The sequence below is a fragment of the Lycium ferocissimum genome, chromosome 9 (assembly GCF_029784015.1).
Source record: "Lycium ferocissimum isolate CSIRO_LF1 chromosome 9, AGI_CSIRO_Lferr_CH_V1, whole genome shotgun sequence".
NCBI lineage: Eukaryota > Viridiplantae > Streptophyta > Magnoliopsida > Solanales > Solanaceae > Lycium > Lycium ferocissimum.
Window position 1 is genome coordinate 7,695,842 of NC_081350.1, and position 17,828 is coordinate 7,713,669.

The 17,828-nt window shown below is 39.6% G+C and overlaps 1 protein-coding gene across 1 annotated transcript in view; it reads left to right on the forward strand.

The window, feature by feature from the left end:
- Positions 1-933: 933 nt before the first annotated feature.
- The window catches only part of LOC132031555 (uncharacterized), a 20,527-nt gene continuing 3,632 nt past the window's right edge, over positions 934-17,828 (forward strand). The window contains exons 1-2 of the mRNA XM_059421541.1: positions 934-1,027; positions 2,849-3,090. Coding sequence (XP_059277524.1) covers positions 934-1,027; positions 2,849-3,090 — 336 coding nt within the window. The remainder of the gene's footprint in view (positions 1,028-2,848; positions 3,091-17,828) is intronic.

Sequence of the window (17,828 nt, forward strand, 5' to 3'; positions counted from 1 at the left end):
TACGGATTAGGCTACACATTTCACAACAATATAAAATATTTACGGACCGGGATGCACGTTCTGCAGAACTATTATGTTATACAAGTATGAGAAATGTTTTTATGAAAAGACTAAGCATGCATGATATTCTCTCTAAGAGGCAATCAGACATACAGGTTATCCTTATTGCATGTTATGTTCTATATTTCTTATTATGTTATTATTCATGCCTTACATACTCAGTACACTGTTCGTACTGACGTCCTTTCTTATGGATGCTGCGTTCATGCCCGTAGGTAGACAGATAGACAGACTTAATCCCTAGGAGCTCTATCAGTGGTATCTCAGAAGCGCTCCAGTTGTTCTGGAGCTACAGTCTTTTGGTACTACTCCTTTGTACATATACACTTAGGCATGGCGAAATCCTGCCCCATATTATGGATTTCTATATTCTACTTAGAGGCTCGTAGACATGTGTATGCTGTTAGATGTTCAATAGCTTCTTCAGTTCTTACTGATGTATAATATTTCGGTAATCTCGTTGGCTTATGCTTATGAACACTGTTGTTGATGGTAGTACTAAGTATGATATTCATGAGCTGTATATATGGCCCACTTAGAAATGGTTATGAATCTTAGACTAGAGGTGCTCGGTAGGCTAGTACCGGGTACCCGTCATGGCCCTCCGGCTGGGTCGTGACAAAAGTGGTATCAGAGCAATTCGTCCTAGGGTATGTCTATGAGCCGTGTCCGGTAGAGTCCTGCTTATGGGTGTGAAGCGCGCCACACTTATAAACAGGAGGCTGCAGGGCATTTAGGAATAATTGACCTTCTTTCTTGTCTTAGATCGTGCGATAGAGCTATGTTATCAGGATCCCTTTTTTCCTAATCGTATGTTATGATTTCAGCAATGCCTACGAAAAGAAAAGCTACAGCGGCCCAGAAGAGCAAGCAATGCCTACGAAAAGAAAAGCTACAGCGGCCCAGAAGAGCAACACGGTGGCAGGAGGAAGGACTGAACAGGAGCCACCGGCAGATATAGAAGAGGGTGAGTCTCATAACGAGGTTCCATCTCGGACCTCTCCTACTCCACCCCTACTAGAGGAGCATAAAGAGGCTCCAGCTCCAGTACCCTTAGTTCTCCGCCAAGCACCTCAGGCCAGCAGATGACCGAGCCTATTCAGTTGCTGACCAAGTTAGTTACCGCTCAGGCATAGCGGCGACAGGCTTGAGCCAGGGTGATATAGCGGTCAGCGCAAGAGCCCGTGATTTTATTCGTCTGAATCCTCCAGAATTCTACGGGTCGAAGTCGGATGAAGACCTGCAGGGTTTTATAGATGAGATGCAGAGGACGCTACGAATAATACATGTTTTTGATACTGAGTCAGTTGAATTGGCTTCTTATAGACTGTAGGATATGACCGTCCACTGGTACAACACTTGGATGTCTTCGCGAAGGGCAAATGCTCCTCCCCCAGTATGGCAAGAGTTTGTGGATGCCTTTTTGCAACATTACTTACCACCGGAGGTTCGACGAGCCCGAGCCGACAAGTTCTTGAATATCAGGCAAGGGAATATGAGCGCTTGGGAATATAGTCTCCATTTTAATTCTTTGGCTAGGTATGCCCTAGCCATAGTAGCTGACATGGTAGACCGCGTAGACCAATTCGTGAGTGGTTTGGGGCTACATTTTATTAAGGAGTGCTTGACGGCCTCGCTCCAGGACGGGATAGATATTGCTTATATTCAGGCCCATGCTCAGAATTTGGAAGAACAGCAGCAGCCGTAAAGAGGCAAGCGTGACTCTGATAGAAGGGACAGTAAGAGGGCCAGATCTTTCGGTGCCACTAGAAAGTTCATAGGCAGTCGAAGACAGCAATATTCCAGTCACTCAGGCCAATCAGCGGCCAGTGCACCTCTCCGATTTGCGGGCAGGTTATTTGATCGCCCCATTTATTCAGGACCGGATCAGAGCTCCAGGATTTCGAGCTCCCAGTATAAAGGTGATTCCAGACAGATGAGACCGCCGTTACCACAACCGCGGTGCAATCAATGTGGTAAGACATATGCGGGGAAGTTCTGCCAAGGTTTAGACGCTTGCTATGCCTACGGTCAGAGTGGTCATATGATGCGGGATTATCCATTGAGGGGCGGCAGAGATAGGGTTCAGCCCACAATATTAGTAGCCAGTTTCTCATCATCCGTACGCCCTATGGGGCAAAGGCATTAGCGGGTCGTGGTAGAGGTAGGGGAGGAGCATCCAGTTCCAGTGGTCTTCAGAATCGTATATATGCACTAGCTGGACGGCAGGATCTTAAGTCCTCCCCTGACGTTGTCACAGGTATATTGTCGGTATCCTCTTATGATGTGTGTGCATTGATTGATCCGGGTTCTACTCTGTCATGTATTACTCCTTATATTGCTAATCATATTAGGGTGAAACCTGAGCCAATCAAATATTTTGAGGTATCCACACCTGTAGGGGACCCAGTGGTAGCTAAGCGGGTATATAGGAACTGTGTGGTCGTAGTCTGTAATCGCCTTACTATGGCTAATTTACATGAGTTAGAAATGTTAGATTTTGATGTTATTATGGGTATGGATTGGCTAGCCTCTTGTTACGCTAATGTTGATTGTAGAACAAAAATGATTCGATTTCAGTTTTTGGGAGAACCCGTCTTAGAATGGAAAGGCAATACAGCATCCCCGAGAGGTAGGTTTATTTCCTATCTCAAAGCGAGGAAGATGATTGCTAAGGGCTATATTTATCATTTAGTCCGGGTCCAAGACACAGAAGCAAAACTACTAACTCTCCAATCTGTCCCCGTAGTGAATGAATTTTCCAATGTGTTTCTGGATGAGCTTCCAGGTCTTCCACTAGAACGGGAGATTGGGTTTACTATTGATGTGTTGCCAGATACTAAGCTTATATCCATTCCTCCCTATCGAATGGCCCCTGCCGAGTTAAAGGAGTTGAAGGCGCAATTGAAAGATCTGCTTGAAAAAGGCTTTATTAGGCCTAGTTCATCGCCATATGGAGCGGCGGTGTTGTTTGTAAGGAAGAAAGATGGTTCCTTGCGTATGTGTGTTGACTACAAACAATTGAACAAGGTGACCATAAAGAATAAATATCCATTTTCAAGGATCGATGATTTATTCGATCAACTGCAAGGTGCCAAATGGTTCTCAAAAATAGATCTAAGATCGAGATATCATCAAGTGAGGGTTAAAGAAGAAGACATTCCAAAGACAGCCTTGTAACTAGATATGGCCATTATGAGTTTCGGGTAATGTCATTTGGATTGATTAACACCCCAGCAGTATTCATGAATTTGATGAATAATGTATTCAGGCCTTTCCTAGATTTGTTCGTGATTATGTTCATCGACGATATTCTAGAATATTCTCGATCAGAGGCAGAGCATGTGGATCATCTACGTACTGTTCTTGGAATTCTTCGGGCTCGGGAGTTATATGCCAAATTTTCAAAATGTGAATTTTGGCTAAATTCTGTAACTTTTCTAGGGCATATTATTTCAGCCGATGGTATTCAAGTAGATACCCAGAAGATTGAAGCTGTGAAGAATTAGCTGAGGCCTACAGCGCCCACGGAGGTCCGTAGGTTTTTGGGGTTGGCCGGTTATTATACAAGATTTGTGGAAGGATTTTCTTTTATTTTGGAACCACTGATGAAGCTGACTCAGAAATCAGCAAAATTCCAATGGACCGACGCTTGTGAGCGCAACTTTCAGGAGTTGAAGGATAGGTTGACTTCGGCCCCAATTCTGACACTTCCAGAAGGATATGAGGGCTATGTTATTTGTTGTGATGCTTCAAGTGTTGGTCTAGGTAGTGTGTTGATGCAACATGGCAGAGTTATTGCCTATGCTTCAAGGCAATTGCGAAAATACGAGAAAAACTACCCAACTCATGACCTAGAGTTGGCTGCGGTTATCCATGCATTGAAGATGTGGAGACACTAATTGTATGGCATTCATGTGGACATTTATATGGATCATAAGAGTCTCCAATATATTTTTAAGCAAAAGGAATTGAATTTAAGGCGGTGGTTTGAGCCATTGAAAGACTACGATGTGAGTATCTTATATCATCCTGGAAAGGCGAATGTGGTAGCCGTTGCTCTTAGCCGCAAATCTATGGGCAGTTTGTGTGGTGTTCGGCCGGATAAGGAGTTAGTCCGTGAGCTTCGATAGCTAGCCAACCTAGGAGTTCGCTTAATGGACTCGGGTAGTATGGGAGTTATTGTCCAGAACCCCACGGTGTCATCTTTAGTAGAGGAGGCAAAGAAGCGTAAATATGTGGACCCCGTGTTAGCTCATTATAGAGGTGCGCTTCCTCAGAAGGAGAAGTCACAATTTGAGGTTTCTGCAGATGGAGTACTCAGGTACCAAGGTAGATTATGTGTCCCTAATCTTTGCAGGATTATGTTGACAGATTCTGGAAGAAGCTCATCATTCCCGTTATTCTATCCATCCAGGAGAGACAAAGATGTACCATGATCTTAAATCTATAAATTGGTGGGATGGAACGAAGAAAGATATAGCAGAGTTTGTAGCCCAATGTCCTAATTGTTAATAGGTCAAGATGGAGCATCAGAAGCCCGAAGGATTGCTAGAAGCTATAGAGATTCCAACTTGGAAATGGGAGGCGATTAATATGGACTTCATTACAGGCTTACCTCATTCCCGGCATAAGTATGATTCTATATGGGTGGTTGTGGATAGACTCACAAAATCAGTTCATTTCCTTCCAGTCAGAATTACGTACTCAGCAGAAGATTATGCAAAGTTATATATTAAAGAGATAGTGTGACTTCACGGTGTTCCAGTATCCATTATTACTGATAGAGGAGGACAATTTACAGCTAATTTTTGGATATCCTTCCAGGAAGGGTTGGGAACACAAGTGAGACTTAGTACACCGTTCCATCCACAAACGGACGGACAGGCTGAGCGCACTATCCAAACCCTTAAAGATATGTTAAGAGCATGTGTGCTGGATTTTGGAGGAAGTTGGGATGATCATTTTCCACTTATTGAATTCGCGTACAACAATAGCTATCACTCCAGTATTCAGATGGCCCCATATGAAGCTTTATATGGAAGAAAATGTAGATTGCCTATTGGATGGTTCGAAGTAGGAGAGATAAAGTTAGTAGGCCTAGACTTGATCCAACAATCTGTGGAGAAGATCAAGCTTATCCAAGATCGGTTGTTAACAACACAAAGTCGCCAAAAATCCTATGCGGACAATTATTGACGAGGCTTGGAATTCAAAGTTAATGACTGGGTATTCTTGAAAGTGTCACCGATGAAAGGTGTAACGAGATTTGGCAAGAAGGGCAAGCTTAGTCCCCGATATATTAGGCCTTACAAGATTGTGTGCAAGGTAGGCCAAGTAGCCTACGAGTTGGATTTGCCTTCAGAGTTAGAGTCAGTCCACCCAGTGTTTTATGTGTTAATGCTTCGAAAATGCGTAGGAGATCCTTCTAGAATTGTTCCTATAGATGATGTCCAAGTTACTGAAAAATTGTCCTATGAAGAAGTACCTATTGCCATTCTAGATAGACAAGTTCGAAGACTTAGAACCAAAGACGTAGCGGTACAATAACAGGGGAGACTCTGGCATAATTTTCATAGAAATCCCTAAGAACTTAACATTCGAGAAAGGATGTTTCTAAGGGGGGGAGGAATGTTACACCTTGCGGTTTTTGTACGTTGAGATTCGCTTGGTGTTAGCTGTACAATTGTGGACACTGGAGCTATTGTCGAGGAGATATGAGATAATATGCGCTCATCTTATGATTATGAGGGTTTAAGCTCATGTAATAAGTCATGGAAGGGTTGGAGGACAAGTGAATCAAGGAGATTGAGTTTTCAGAACTCTGGAGAAAAGTTGGGTAAGATTTGTTACGATAATTTTGGTCTAACTTGGAGAGATAAAATATTTTAGTATATTTAGAGTTTTGGAGTGAAACAAAAGCCTAAAATTAAGTTCGGGAAGTCTAGTTTCCAACGGAACAAAACGTGCATCGATCCGACATCGGAGTCAAACGTTATGAACGTTTTAAGATGGACTGCCAGGGCAGAAATTAACACTGCACGAACGCACCTGGAGGTGGTGTGAACGCACAGAGGACAAAGGATCAACTCAGCGCGAACGCGCCCCAAGGTGGCGCGAACACGCTGAGTAATTTTTAGGTCGGTTGAGGCAGACTCTGGAATACTATAAAAGGGGGCTCACCCCCTCATTTTCCATCCAAAAACACTCCAAACCTCTCCAAAATTCTGGAAACTTTCCTCCAACTTCCATACATCAAATTTTAGCCCAAATCAAGTTTAATCTCCGGATTCGGGTTCGGACAGCGTATAGTTGCGGTTATAAAATCGTATTGCGTTTAGTCTTGGCTTGAACTCAAGGTGGAAAGTGAATATATTGTGGTTCTAGCGGCAGTAAGGTATGAATCTTCCTTTATTGATATTGATTTAGGTTTATTTACGGAGGTAAAGTTATTAAATAATTGTATAACGAGTTGGTTAGTTGAGAAATTTGAAAAATATCGTGAGGGATGTTTTATGGAGCATATTGGTATTAATAATGTTGTTGTTGTTGTTCGTTGTTGGATTGTGATTTCGAGCTAGGCATATAAACAGGGGAGATGCTGCCTGATTTTCGGCAGGATATGAAGTAGTTTAATTTGAAAGCTTAATATAAGCATATGACGATAAGTCTAACGATAGTATGAATTCTCTCAAATGTAGATTTGAGAGCTCGGGAGGATAAGAGTAAGTAGTAGGAGACAAAAAGGTATGTTAAGGCTAGTTCCTTTCTTTCTAAAAGCATGATTCCTATGTTATGATTCCATACATGTCTTGCATAACATCCTGGTTCCCCAAAAGGCTAGAAGTTCCTGGCTCTCAAAGTTTTTATGATATCAATGACAAGGTGTTTTCTATGAAGACTATGATGACAATGATGACTCCTTTCTTGTGAACTCATACATGATTTCCATGATGTCCTTATTCCCACGAGCTAGAGATTCATGATTCTTAAAGTTTCTTATGACGCTAAAGATGATTATGTTTTCATGATGATAATGATGACGATGATCCTATTTCTAGAAGTTCCAAAGTTATGATTTTAATTCTATTAAGGGATTATTAAGCTTATTTCATGATTTCCTTGATTTTATTCATTGTTGTTGATCTCACCTTATAATCATTGTTCCTTTAAGGTGAGGTAAAGCGATAATGGTTGTTCTATAATATAAATCGGAGGTTACCGACCTTACGTCACTCCGATAAAGTGGTAACTTTTATTTGGGCTCTCATGCAGGCTATATATATGTATATAGGGGATATGGGCATGATCAGATGGTATATTATGACATCGTCTCGGACGCGGGATATATGGGTATGGATTACCCCGGCGCGGGGGAAACCGGCTAGGCTATCATAATTACACCCGTATCAAAAGCTACGCGCGGGGGGAAATGGGGCCCCCAGGGGAATGGGCCGCCCCCGGGCTAACAAAAAGCCGAACAAGCGCCAAAAAACCCACTTGTTCCGGACCTTTCCGGGCCCGGGTGGATAAAGGGAGGAACCCCCCCCGGTCCGAATAAACATAATCTTAAACGGGAGAGGGGTCTCGGAATATTCGGGGTATGAAAAGGGGAAGTCCGGAAAATGAAGTCAAAAACAAAGTAAAGTGCCCCAAAGGGGGCACATAATAGGGGGGAATCCCAAAGGTCCCCACACCCGACCCCCAAATTATACATAAGCGGTACGGAAGACAAATGGGATAATGGGATGTCAAAATGCTTGTTTTTTTTTGAAAAATTTTTACCCTCTAAAAGGGAAATCAACCCCATCCGGGGGGTGGTTTTTCCGATTCCGAAAACCTTTGGGCCCGTCCATATATAACATAATAATCAAAACTCCGTCTTTATCATACATCATCCCCGGGTATCATATTGTATCTAAAAAAAATCCATATAGGGACCACTATACACACGTCCCGGGGCCCGGGGGAACCCGGGGTAATATCCTTCCCCCCCGGGAAACCCCGGGGGTAATTTTCCCCATTCCCCTTATCCCGGGGAACCCCAACGGTAATATCTCATATCACATCCCCGGGTCAAATTCCCCGGTAAACATCATAGTGCGGCGATATCTCTTAGGCCGGGACGGGGAAAGAAAATAACGAATGCACAAGCGATTCATAAGTAACCAAATAGGGTTTTAAAAAATTTTTTCCAAAGATTTAATAGGTTAATAAAAACGAACCATCTTTTTATAAGCCACAACGGGGGTCAAATGGGTTTTTGGGGGAATACCCTGGGGGAACATATCAAAAACCCGGGAATCATAGTCACGTATCGGAATCAAAAGGGTATCCCGAATCAACATTTGGGGCTCAACAAACAAATATATAATCATACTGGGGGTTGAAAAGGTAGTCATATTAAGTTCTTTTCAAAAATGAATTGCTACAAAAAGAAAAATCCCCGGGACCCCGGACAAAGCGTCCCCCAATGGGGCCGCTACGAAAATCATAGTGGCCCTATGTTTCGAATCATTTTACAAATTAAAAGATAAAAAAAGGCGGTCGTCGTGAAAGGAATAATAGTCTATCATATCCTTTAAAAAAATCGTGGGAAGAAAAAGGAAGTCGCGGGCCCCGACGGGGTGTGGGCCGGGCCCGGGCCCCCCTTTATGAAAAACATCTTATCATACTCATACAATCACCTACGAGCATTGAGGCAATCGGGGCCTTTACGAAAAAAGATACGGCTTTTAAAAATTTAAAAGGATTTTTAAAAAAAACCCAAATTTTTTGTGCAAAAGTTGAAAATCAAATATTTCAAAGGCATAAAGGCCAATATTTCATCATACCAACATCAATTTTTGGGGGAAGAATGGGGTCATAAACATGCTCGGATTGCGGGAATGAATTTCCTCGAGGCTCGTGTCTTTTTGTCTATTTGTAACTAGGCACCAAAGAAAAAAGAATGGAGCTTTACATACCTCGTCGCACTCGCCTTTTTCAAACTCAAATTTCCCAACCTACGTCTGGGAAATTTGCCCAAGATCTACAAACAAGTATAATATCCCAAACATTGCAGGAACATTTGGGCTTTAACAATTGGCCCTTAATTCTACGAAAATTGGGGGCCTTTTCCCCAAAAAAAAAACCCCGAAATTTTGGCCAAATCAACAACAACCAACCTAGCAACAACAATAAGCAACCCGAAAGCAATACAACTTTGGCTCTCTTTTTCATCATTCAACAACTTCATAAATTCAATTCAACGACACCTTCAAGCCGACATCCCCTCCCCTACATTGAAAAACCCCGGGCCCCTTTCCAACAAGCAAAACATTCCGGTCAATTCATACAACATTTCCAAAAATCCAAAAAATTTCTCCAAAACTACAGAAAAGACCCCCAAAAACCCCCGACACCCCCTAACATATTCCTCATTTCCCAAAACCCTGATTTGCACCCAAAAATTCACATTTCCCCAAAAATATCATTCTCCTAATTATACAAGTTACTTAAACGTAACCTCCCAAAACAGCCCCTTTCATTTACAACATCAATCTTGGGTCATTAAAAACTCATTTCCAACATAAATTCATTAGACAACCACTAAAACACTAGCGACATTAATGCGTTCTTTGTCATTAAATGACCCATTTTTTGGCCCAACCAACATCCCTATTGATAATTCTCACTCCCTTTCTTCCCACAACAACTAACATACTACATAGAACTTAATTCATCCCTTTAAAAACAAAACAAAATATGCACACCTCCCCGGCCAAACCTCATTAAAATGGCCTCAATTCCAACTTACTATATTTCATGTTTTCATCCATTTTTTTAAAATACTCAACAAAAGCAAAACAACCATAACAAAAAAACATAATCAATTCTTCCTTTTTTTCTTTAAATCCACAAAAGGCTAGGGTTTGCAATTGGTACAACGAAAGATTGGATGGCCCCAAAAAACAAATTCCAAAACCCTTGGGGGCCTAAAATTGGGGGTTTGTAACAAAATATTTTTTTGAAAGGCTTGAATGGGTTTTGGTTTTTGGGGGGAAAAATTGGAAAGGGCCCCTCTTCCGTTCCCTTTAACTTCTATTTTTTTGGGTGGGGTTTTGGGAAAGAATTAGGATAAATATTTGATCATCTTTTGTGCTTATATGGATTGGCACAAAGTGTCCGGCCCACACCATGTGGTTTGGGGCAATAAAAATTTGGGCACGGTTTTTGTGGGCCATTTCCAAAAACCCCCAGGCCAAGGGCCAAATATTTCCCTGATTTGCAAGTTCCAAATTTTATCACTTTTGGTCCCCAAAATTTTTCCCAAAATTTTTCCATGCCAACAAATTCATGAACCAATTGGGGTTTTAAAAAGGGGTTAGAAGGGGCAAAGTCCCAAAATTCATATCCCCCAAAAAATCTTGTCTCCCAACTTATACGATTAATGGTTTTCCCAACGTCGAAATGCGGGATTAAGTTTGATCCTTGGGGAAATTCCCCGGCGTCATCTCGGAAAACGCTCCCCCTTTTCCCGGGCTAGGGTCTTTTTTACTACTCCTTTGTACATATATATTTCATGGGAAAATCCTTTTTTGCTCTTATGGATTATGTTTTACAGAGCTCGTAGACATATGTTACCCTTAAAAAGATGTTCAATAGCTTTTTTTCGGTTCTTATTGCTATATAATATTTCGGTAGTCACGGCGGCTTATGGTTGTGAACATTGTTGTTGATGATTGCACCGTTGTTGATGATTGCACTAAGTGTGATGTTCATGAGAAATTTGTCTATATGGCCCACTTAGAAATTGTTATGGAATGTTAGACCAGAGGTACTCGGTAGGCTAGTACCGGATTCCCGTCATGGCCCTCCTGGTGGTGGGCACTAACACCATGAAAATAGTGTCTCAGTATAAATACCAACGTGGCCAACTCCAAATCGTGGGTAAGGTAGTTCTTCTCATGAATCTTCAGATGCGTAAAGCATAAGCAATAACCTTCTTTTCTGCATCAACCTTGTATGATTCACTTTTACGCGTGTGCATAAATGCTACTAAGAACTTGTTGGTCTTTCTAATTGGATTTCATATTTTAATTGTCACTGATTTTATAATGGAAATTAGGAAAACCAGGTAAAAAGGTTTTATCAAACAAGAGAAAAATTCATTTAGAACTAGAGTTTGAGATAAGGGTTCTGGTGATCCCCTAGGGAAGGTTTTAAGTACCCTAGTATTTTGGATCTGTAGAATACTATTGACCTACGAGCCTCAATGTTCGATTAATATGATTATTTGCTTCAAATTATTTTCTTTCTTGCGAAAATTGTCATGGCATATAAAAAAAGTCCATTTTTTTGGCAAAATAGCCTTAAGGAAAGAAAGAGTTGGTTCTTTTAAAAAAAAATGCTTATAAGAGTTAAAAGTCATTTCATTTTCGGACCAATACACATTTAAGTTTTCTCTTAAGTAAGAGTTACTACTATCTTGGTCCAATGTTATTACTTAATTGTTATAAGTTTGTGTGTGTGTGTATGTATATGTATATATATATATATATATGTATATATATATATATATATATATATATATATAAAAATAAATGAATACATCTCCTTTGAAATAATATATTATATATATATATATATATATAGAAAATAAATGGAGTACATCTGCTTTGTAATAATAGTATAGTCTAAGTATAAAAAAGGGTTTTGTCCATTTATTTCTTAGTTCATCGAAGCTCAATAGTCAACCATGTACTACTACCAAAGCCAACTTACTCTCAACTTTTTCCAAAGCATAATGCCCAAATCAATTTTCAATTGGTCCAAGATCCATTTTAAACTTATGCGCTATACATTCCATTTTGTTTCCATTTAAATCATCCTCGCAAAAATCCCAAGTTCATCATATTAAAAAAAAAAAAAAAAGAATATTAGTGATGGCCGTATTTATCTTAAAATCATTCATTTGAGAAAAATATTTAATCACTACCATGATTTCCCTAAGTTCCTTTGGGGCTTCAATAATTTACAAGTAGTTGTGTGTGTGTGTGTGTGTCTATATATACACACACACATACATATACATGAAGAGAAGAGTTTAGTGATGGTGGGCCTACTTAAGCCCACCGTGCCTATTTTTACCCATAGGTTGAGACTTCGTAATATTAGATTCCTTTATTCATTGGACTCGATCAAGGGTTGGGCCTCGGGCCCAGCAGTTGATTGAAGGAAGGTAGCCCCAGTGACCCTTGATGTGGGATTTCATGCAAGGAGGGAAAAAAGAAAATCACGGTTAGAAAGCATCTAGGACTTATGTAATAAACTAACAAGTGTTACGAGTTCACTTTTACACGGGTGCATAAAAGCTACTAAGAGGTTTGTTGGTGCTCTAATTGGATTTTTTATATTTTTTAGAGCCGCCACCCTAATTTATTAAGAAATTAGGCTTGGGTTCAAAGAGGTTTTCAAGCAAGAGAAAAAATCTTATTGGACTAAAGTTTGAGGTAGGGTTTAGGTATCCCCAAAGGAAGGTTTTACGCACCCTAGTGACCAAAGATCCGTAGAATCGGTTGACCTACGAGCTTTAATGTGTGATTTGAAAAGTAATTATTTGCTTAAAATTTTTTAAGTTTACGCAAAAGTGTCATTTTATTCATATCATTAATTTCGAGAAATTTTTGGCGATGGTAAGTCCCATTATAAAAGGGATTTGGGGCTTAAAAATCTACATAAGTCTTCAACTCACTTTATTGCCAAATTAGGATACACCCGGAATTTCTCCCGAGTAGAGTCACTACTATTCTAGCCCTAAAAAATGAGTTTAGTTCCTACGGGTTTTATTATATGTATGTATACAAAATATGGAGTATATCTCCGTTTTATACATATATAAAATAAATACGAGTAATTTACTTAAGTCGGTTTTTTATTCATTGAAGCCCATAGGTCGGTCAGTATCATAAGTCCAAATCCAACTCGGTCTTAAATTTAGTCCAACAAGTAATCTCATTTTAGTCCGGTTTAATGTTGGGCTTCTTTGGCCCAAGGTCTTATTTTCCCGAGAAAAAAGGGGCATCAAGTCCAAATTCCAAATGGTACAAATTTACTTGAGATCCAACATTTCCTTTAAAGCCAAAATGTCCAAGTTAATATCTTAACACTTAGCCCAGTTTTTGTAAAAATTATTCCGCGTCAATTTCATAGTGCATTTTTTTGAAGTCCATTACATTAAATGAATACAATTCCCGGCGAGATTTTATACTTAAGATGAATCGGTCCCTTTTATGTTTTTGAAGAAGAAAGCACTCGTCATTTTTGTTTAGACATGAAAACCATTTAACTTAAGCAAATCCCAATTCTTTAGTTTCCTTATACCGTGACCCTTTGAAAAAGAATAGTTTTCAAATCATTAGGTTGAGGACGGTCGTTAGCCGAACTTATAAAATCAATTTGTGGCGAGTTACCTAAATTACTATGCGTTTCGTATATCCTAACATACATATGGGTCCAATAATTTCACAAGTATTCTTTTTTTACAAATACTATTTATACACATAAATAAAAATAAAGAGGAGTTTAGGCGGGTTGGGCCTACCCTAAGCCCACCAGTTACCATTTCGCCCATAGTTGGGCCTTCACCACATTTTCACCCATGGTTGGGCCTTCCATATTTTGCTTCCCTTTCAAGTATTCCGCGGACTCGATGAAAAAATGAGGGTTGGGCTTGACCAACTAGGTTTTAATGCAATAATGGCCCGAATGGCCCAAGTTGTGATTTACATGGAACACAAGGTGGATAAGAATTAGTATGGTTAAAATATTAAGGCCTAAGTAAAGAAACTAAGAGTACGGATTGAATTTGCACATAACACAATAATAGGACACTCGAGAGAAAAATGTTCAAGCCTAAATCGGATAATAATAAAGAAACAAGCTGAAGCAATTGATCTATTTTATAGCGATGAATAAACTTAGGCCTAGTAGAGTCATAATCAACATTTTTTTCTATTACACCTGTGGTTTTGTACATTGAAATTTGCCGTGCGTTAGTGGTTCTAATCTTGGACATGGGATTTATCAAGGCTAAATAAGATTAGACACGTTTATCTCATAGTTATAAAGGGTTAAGTCATATTTAGCGATTATTGGATGGATTAAAAGTTGGAAGCAAATTGAAGAGAAAATGTTTTAGGGAAAATGCATTTTTATGGCCTATTATACGGACCGTACAATGTTTCACAGTGGTATAATGTGACTTCCACCATAAAGCGGATTTCCGAGAGAGGGTGAATCGTTGGTCGGATTTTATGGACCAATTATACGGGACCGTATAATTGGCCGTCCCCCATCGTGATTCCGGAATTGGATAGTCAGTGGGGTTTTACGTTCCAATTATACGATTTGTATAAAATTTTCACGGTCCGTATAGTTAGCAAGTAATAATCGAGTCCGCCCAGTTTTTTAATTTTTAATATATACCCAACCCTTCTTAATTTTATTTCATTTCCATCATTTCTCAACTCCATGAAATTTGTAGAAACTTCTTTTAGCCATATCTAAACAAAATCCAAGTGAAATTAAGGATCAAGAGGCTAGCAATCAAGGGAATTAAGTGTTGGGAGGCTCACTAGGGTTGGTAAAACCAAGATTTTCTTTAGTGTTGAAGTTGGTACTTCACTCAAGTGGATGATTTGATTCAAAGCTTGTTCTTGTGTGATTAAGGTAAGTTTTATACTTATTTCCATGTTATTAAGAATACCTAGTTGTTGAACAACTTTATTGAGAAAGAAGTAAGAAGGGAAGTTGAAATGTGGATTTGATGATATTAGGCGTAGTAAATTAACTTGAGTTGTAATTTTGGAGTACTTTGGGTATAATCTTGCTATGAATGCTAGTAATAATGATGAGGAAGGGTGGGACACGAGTGGATATAGTATTGTGTTGAAATTGTTGTTATGTATTGATTATGAAAGGGAATTTTAGGCATCAAATGAAGTCTCTTGATTATGGAATGGATGATAATGTTATTGTTATTTGGGGGGCTATTTTATGATATAGTTGAAGTTGATAAAATAGGGAAAATGCTGCCCAAATTTTGTTAACTCATTAATTATGCCAGTTTGGACTTAGGAGTGCTTCAAGACTTAACCTTAGTATGATCCTTTTGAATGTAGACCTTGCGAACGTGGAAGGAGAACGTTAAGCGATTAAGGAGACGTTAAGGTATGTTAAGGCTAACCTTTCTTTCATTTTTGGCATGATCTTATGATATGAACCAACAAGCGAGTAAACGAGCTTCCATATTACTCTACTCTTAGAAGTACTAGGAGAACTTCAGTCATTGATGTTCCTATGCCAGCTATGATTGTTCCTTCTATTCATGGGTTATTGATGATGTTAGTTCAAAGGATGTTCCTCGGAGGTAGTACGACCTTATGTGATTAGAGGTTTCTATGTATCTATTTTGTTCATGCATTCCATTCATTTATATATATATATATGAACATTGACCTATGACCGGAAGGCATTATATACGCATATATTATATGTATATGGGGTATGGGGAAAGGAATAGACGTTATATACGCATTACCACACTGACCGACTAAAATTGCGAGATGATGATATATGGATCGAAATTTGCATGTTCATGACAATATATATGATGATGGTATATGGATCGGGCCGTACGTTGCTCGGCACTAGCGGTTATATTATGACCTATGCATATCATACGCCTGTAAATAACCATGTTAAACGGATGTTCCGGATGTTCGATTCACGATGCGGTCGGATACGGATTTTCCTATTTTAGATGTCTCTCATGACTCTTATGTACTTGATGTTTTTTGGGCTTAAATACCAGGCATTTCCACGACTCCCCTATTTCTGAGGGGCGTATTTATGCCCGTAGGCGGAGATAGCGGGGCGGTCCCGCTCGAGGGACCTTCACGCGCGTAGTTGGTGCGCTCCATTTGACCCAAACCGGAGTCTATTTGGTATGCCATTCTTTTGAGATGTATATGCATAGGGTATGACCGGGCCGTCCCGTCTTTTCTACATTTCTATTCCATTGGGTCCGTAGACACGTGTAGGTGAGGGATGATGTAGCCTTATCGCCCCTATTCTTTTGTGTACAGTATAGTAGCGGCCTAGTCGCTTGCACTATTCTTTCGTATATATATATATATGTACGGGTTGTACGAGTTCATGATTTATCCTCTCAAGAGTCGTATAGCTCGAGTGAATGATTTATGGCTCTTGTTATCCGATATGATATCACGACCCAACCAGAGGGACATGACGGGCACCCGGAGCTAACACACCGGGCACCTCTGAACATACATCTCGTAATCATTTCTGGGTGGACCATAAAGATAGCTCATGGCTATCATAATCTGTAAGGACATATGTCACAACATAACGACGCATCTCTATATAATCTTCAACGATTCTATGTCCATCATCCCTAACCGTCAAGGCTCTTAAAACGTGCAATGATATGTAAACGGCGAGGGTTATGAGTAATGTCTATTTTGTACACACATGTCTATGGACTCTACATAGAATACAAGCGACCATGAAGACCCATACCAAAGCTCCCAAGTAAGTGGAGCGCTCCCAAGATTGATGAAGCTCTTACGGATCGAATCCATCCACATCTACTGTGGGCATGAACGCGGCGTCCGCGAAGGGACGTTAGTACAAACGATGTACTGAGTATGTAAGACATGAATAACAACATAATAAGAAATATAGAACACGAGGGGATAAAGATAAGATGCACATTTGATTGCCTCTTAGAGGCGGATACCATACATGGAACTTTAACCTTTTTAAATCAATATATCAATAGAATCATCGAAACGTTTGAGAAATTTTCAATGGATGTGCGAAATAAAATAAATCATTATGGATATATCAAGAAAGAAACACATATATCTATAGAAATGCCACAACATGACACATCATCACCCCCAAAACATCACAACATAGGCCACGAGCGTCACCCCCTATTATATGTGCCTTATATATATATATATATATATATATATATATATATATACACGTCGCATCATAGGCCACGGCGTCACCCCCTATCCAGCGCATTTATATATGTAAACATCATATCATAGGCCATAAAACCCGTCACATGTTGTGCCTTATACATGTAAACATCACATTATAGGCCACGGCATCACTACTATCAAGTTATGTGCCTTATTTATGTAAACATCACACTCAGTCAGTGTCACCTACTCTGTCCATAACTAGTGCTTTATATATATATAAACATCACATCATAAGAATATGAGTGCGATTAATAACAAAAAATGAAATGATAAACTTGGTAAATGTCACAAAATAACTACGGACATATTATACTCATAGCATGCATGAGGTTCAAACATAAGCTACCACTTTAGCGGAGTAACTTGAGGTCGGTAATCTCCGATTTATATTATGGAACAACTATCATCGCTATGTCTCACCTTGAAGGAACAAGTAACATAAGGTGAGATCAACAACAATGAATAAAATCGAGCAAATCATGAAATAAACTCAATAATCTCATAATAGCATTAAATCATAAGCTTTGGAATTTCTAGAATTAAAATCATCATCCTCGTAACATCATGTAAAACACATCTCATCTTTGGCATCATAGAAGCTTTCAGGGTAATAGACTTCTTTTAAGAGGTAAGAGGTTATGGAAACATACTCTCAGAGATCCTAACATAAGGTCATGCCTTTAAAAAAAAAGGGGTTTTTTACTA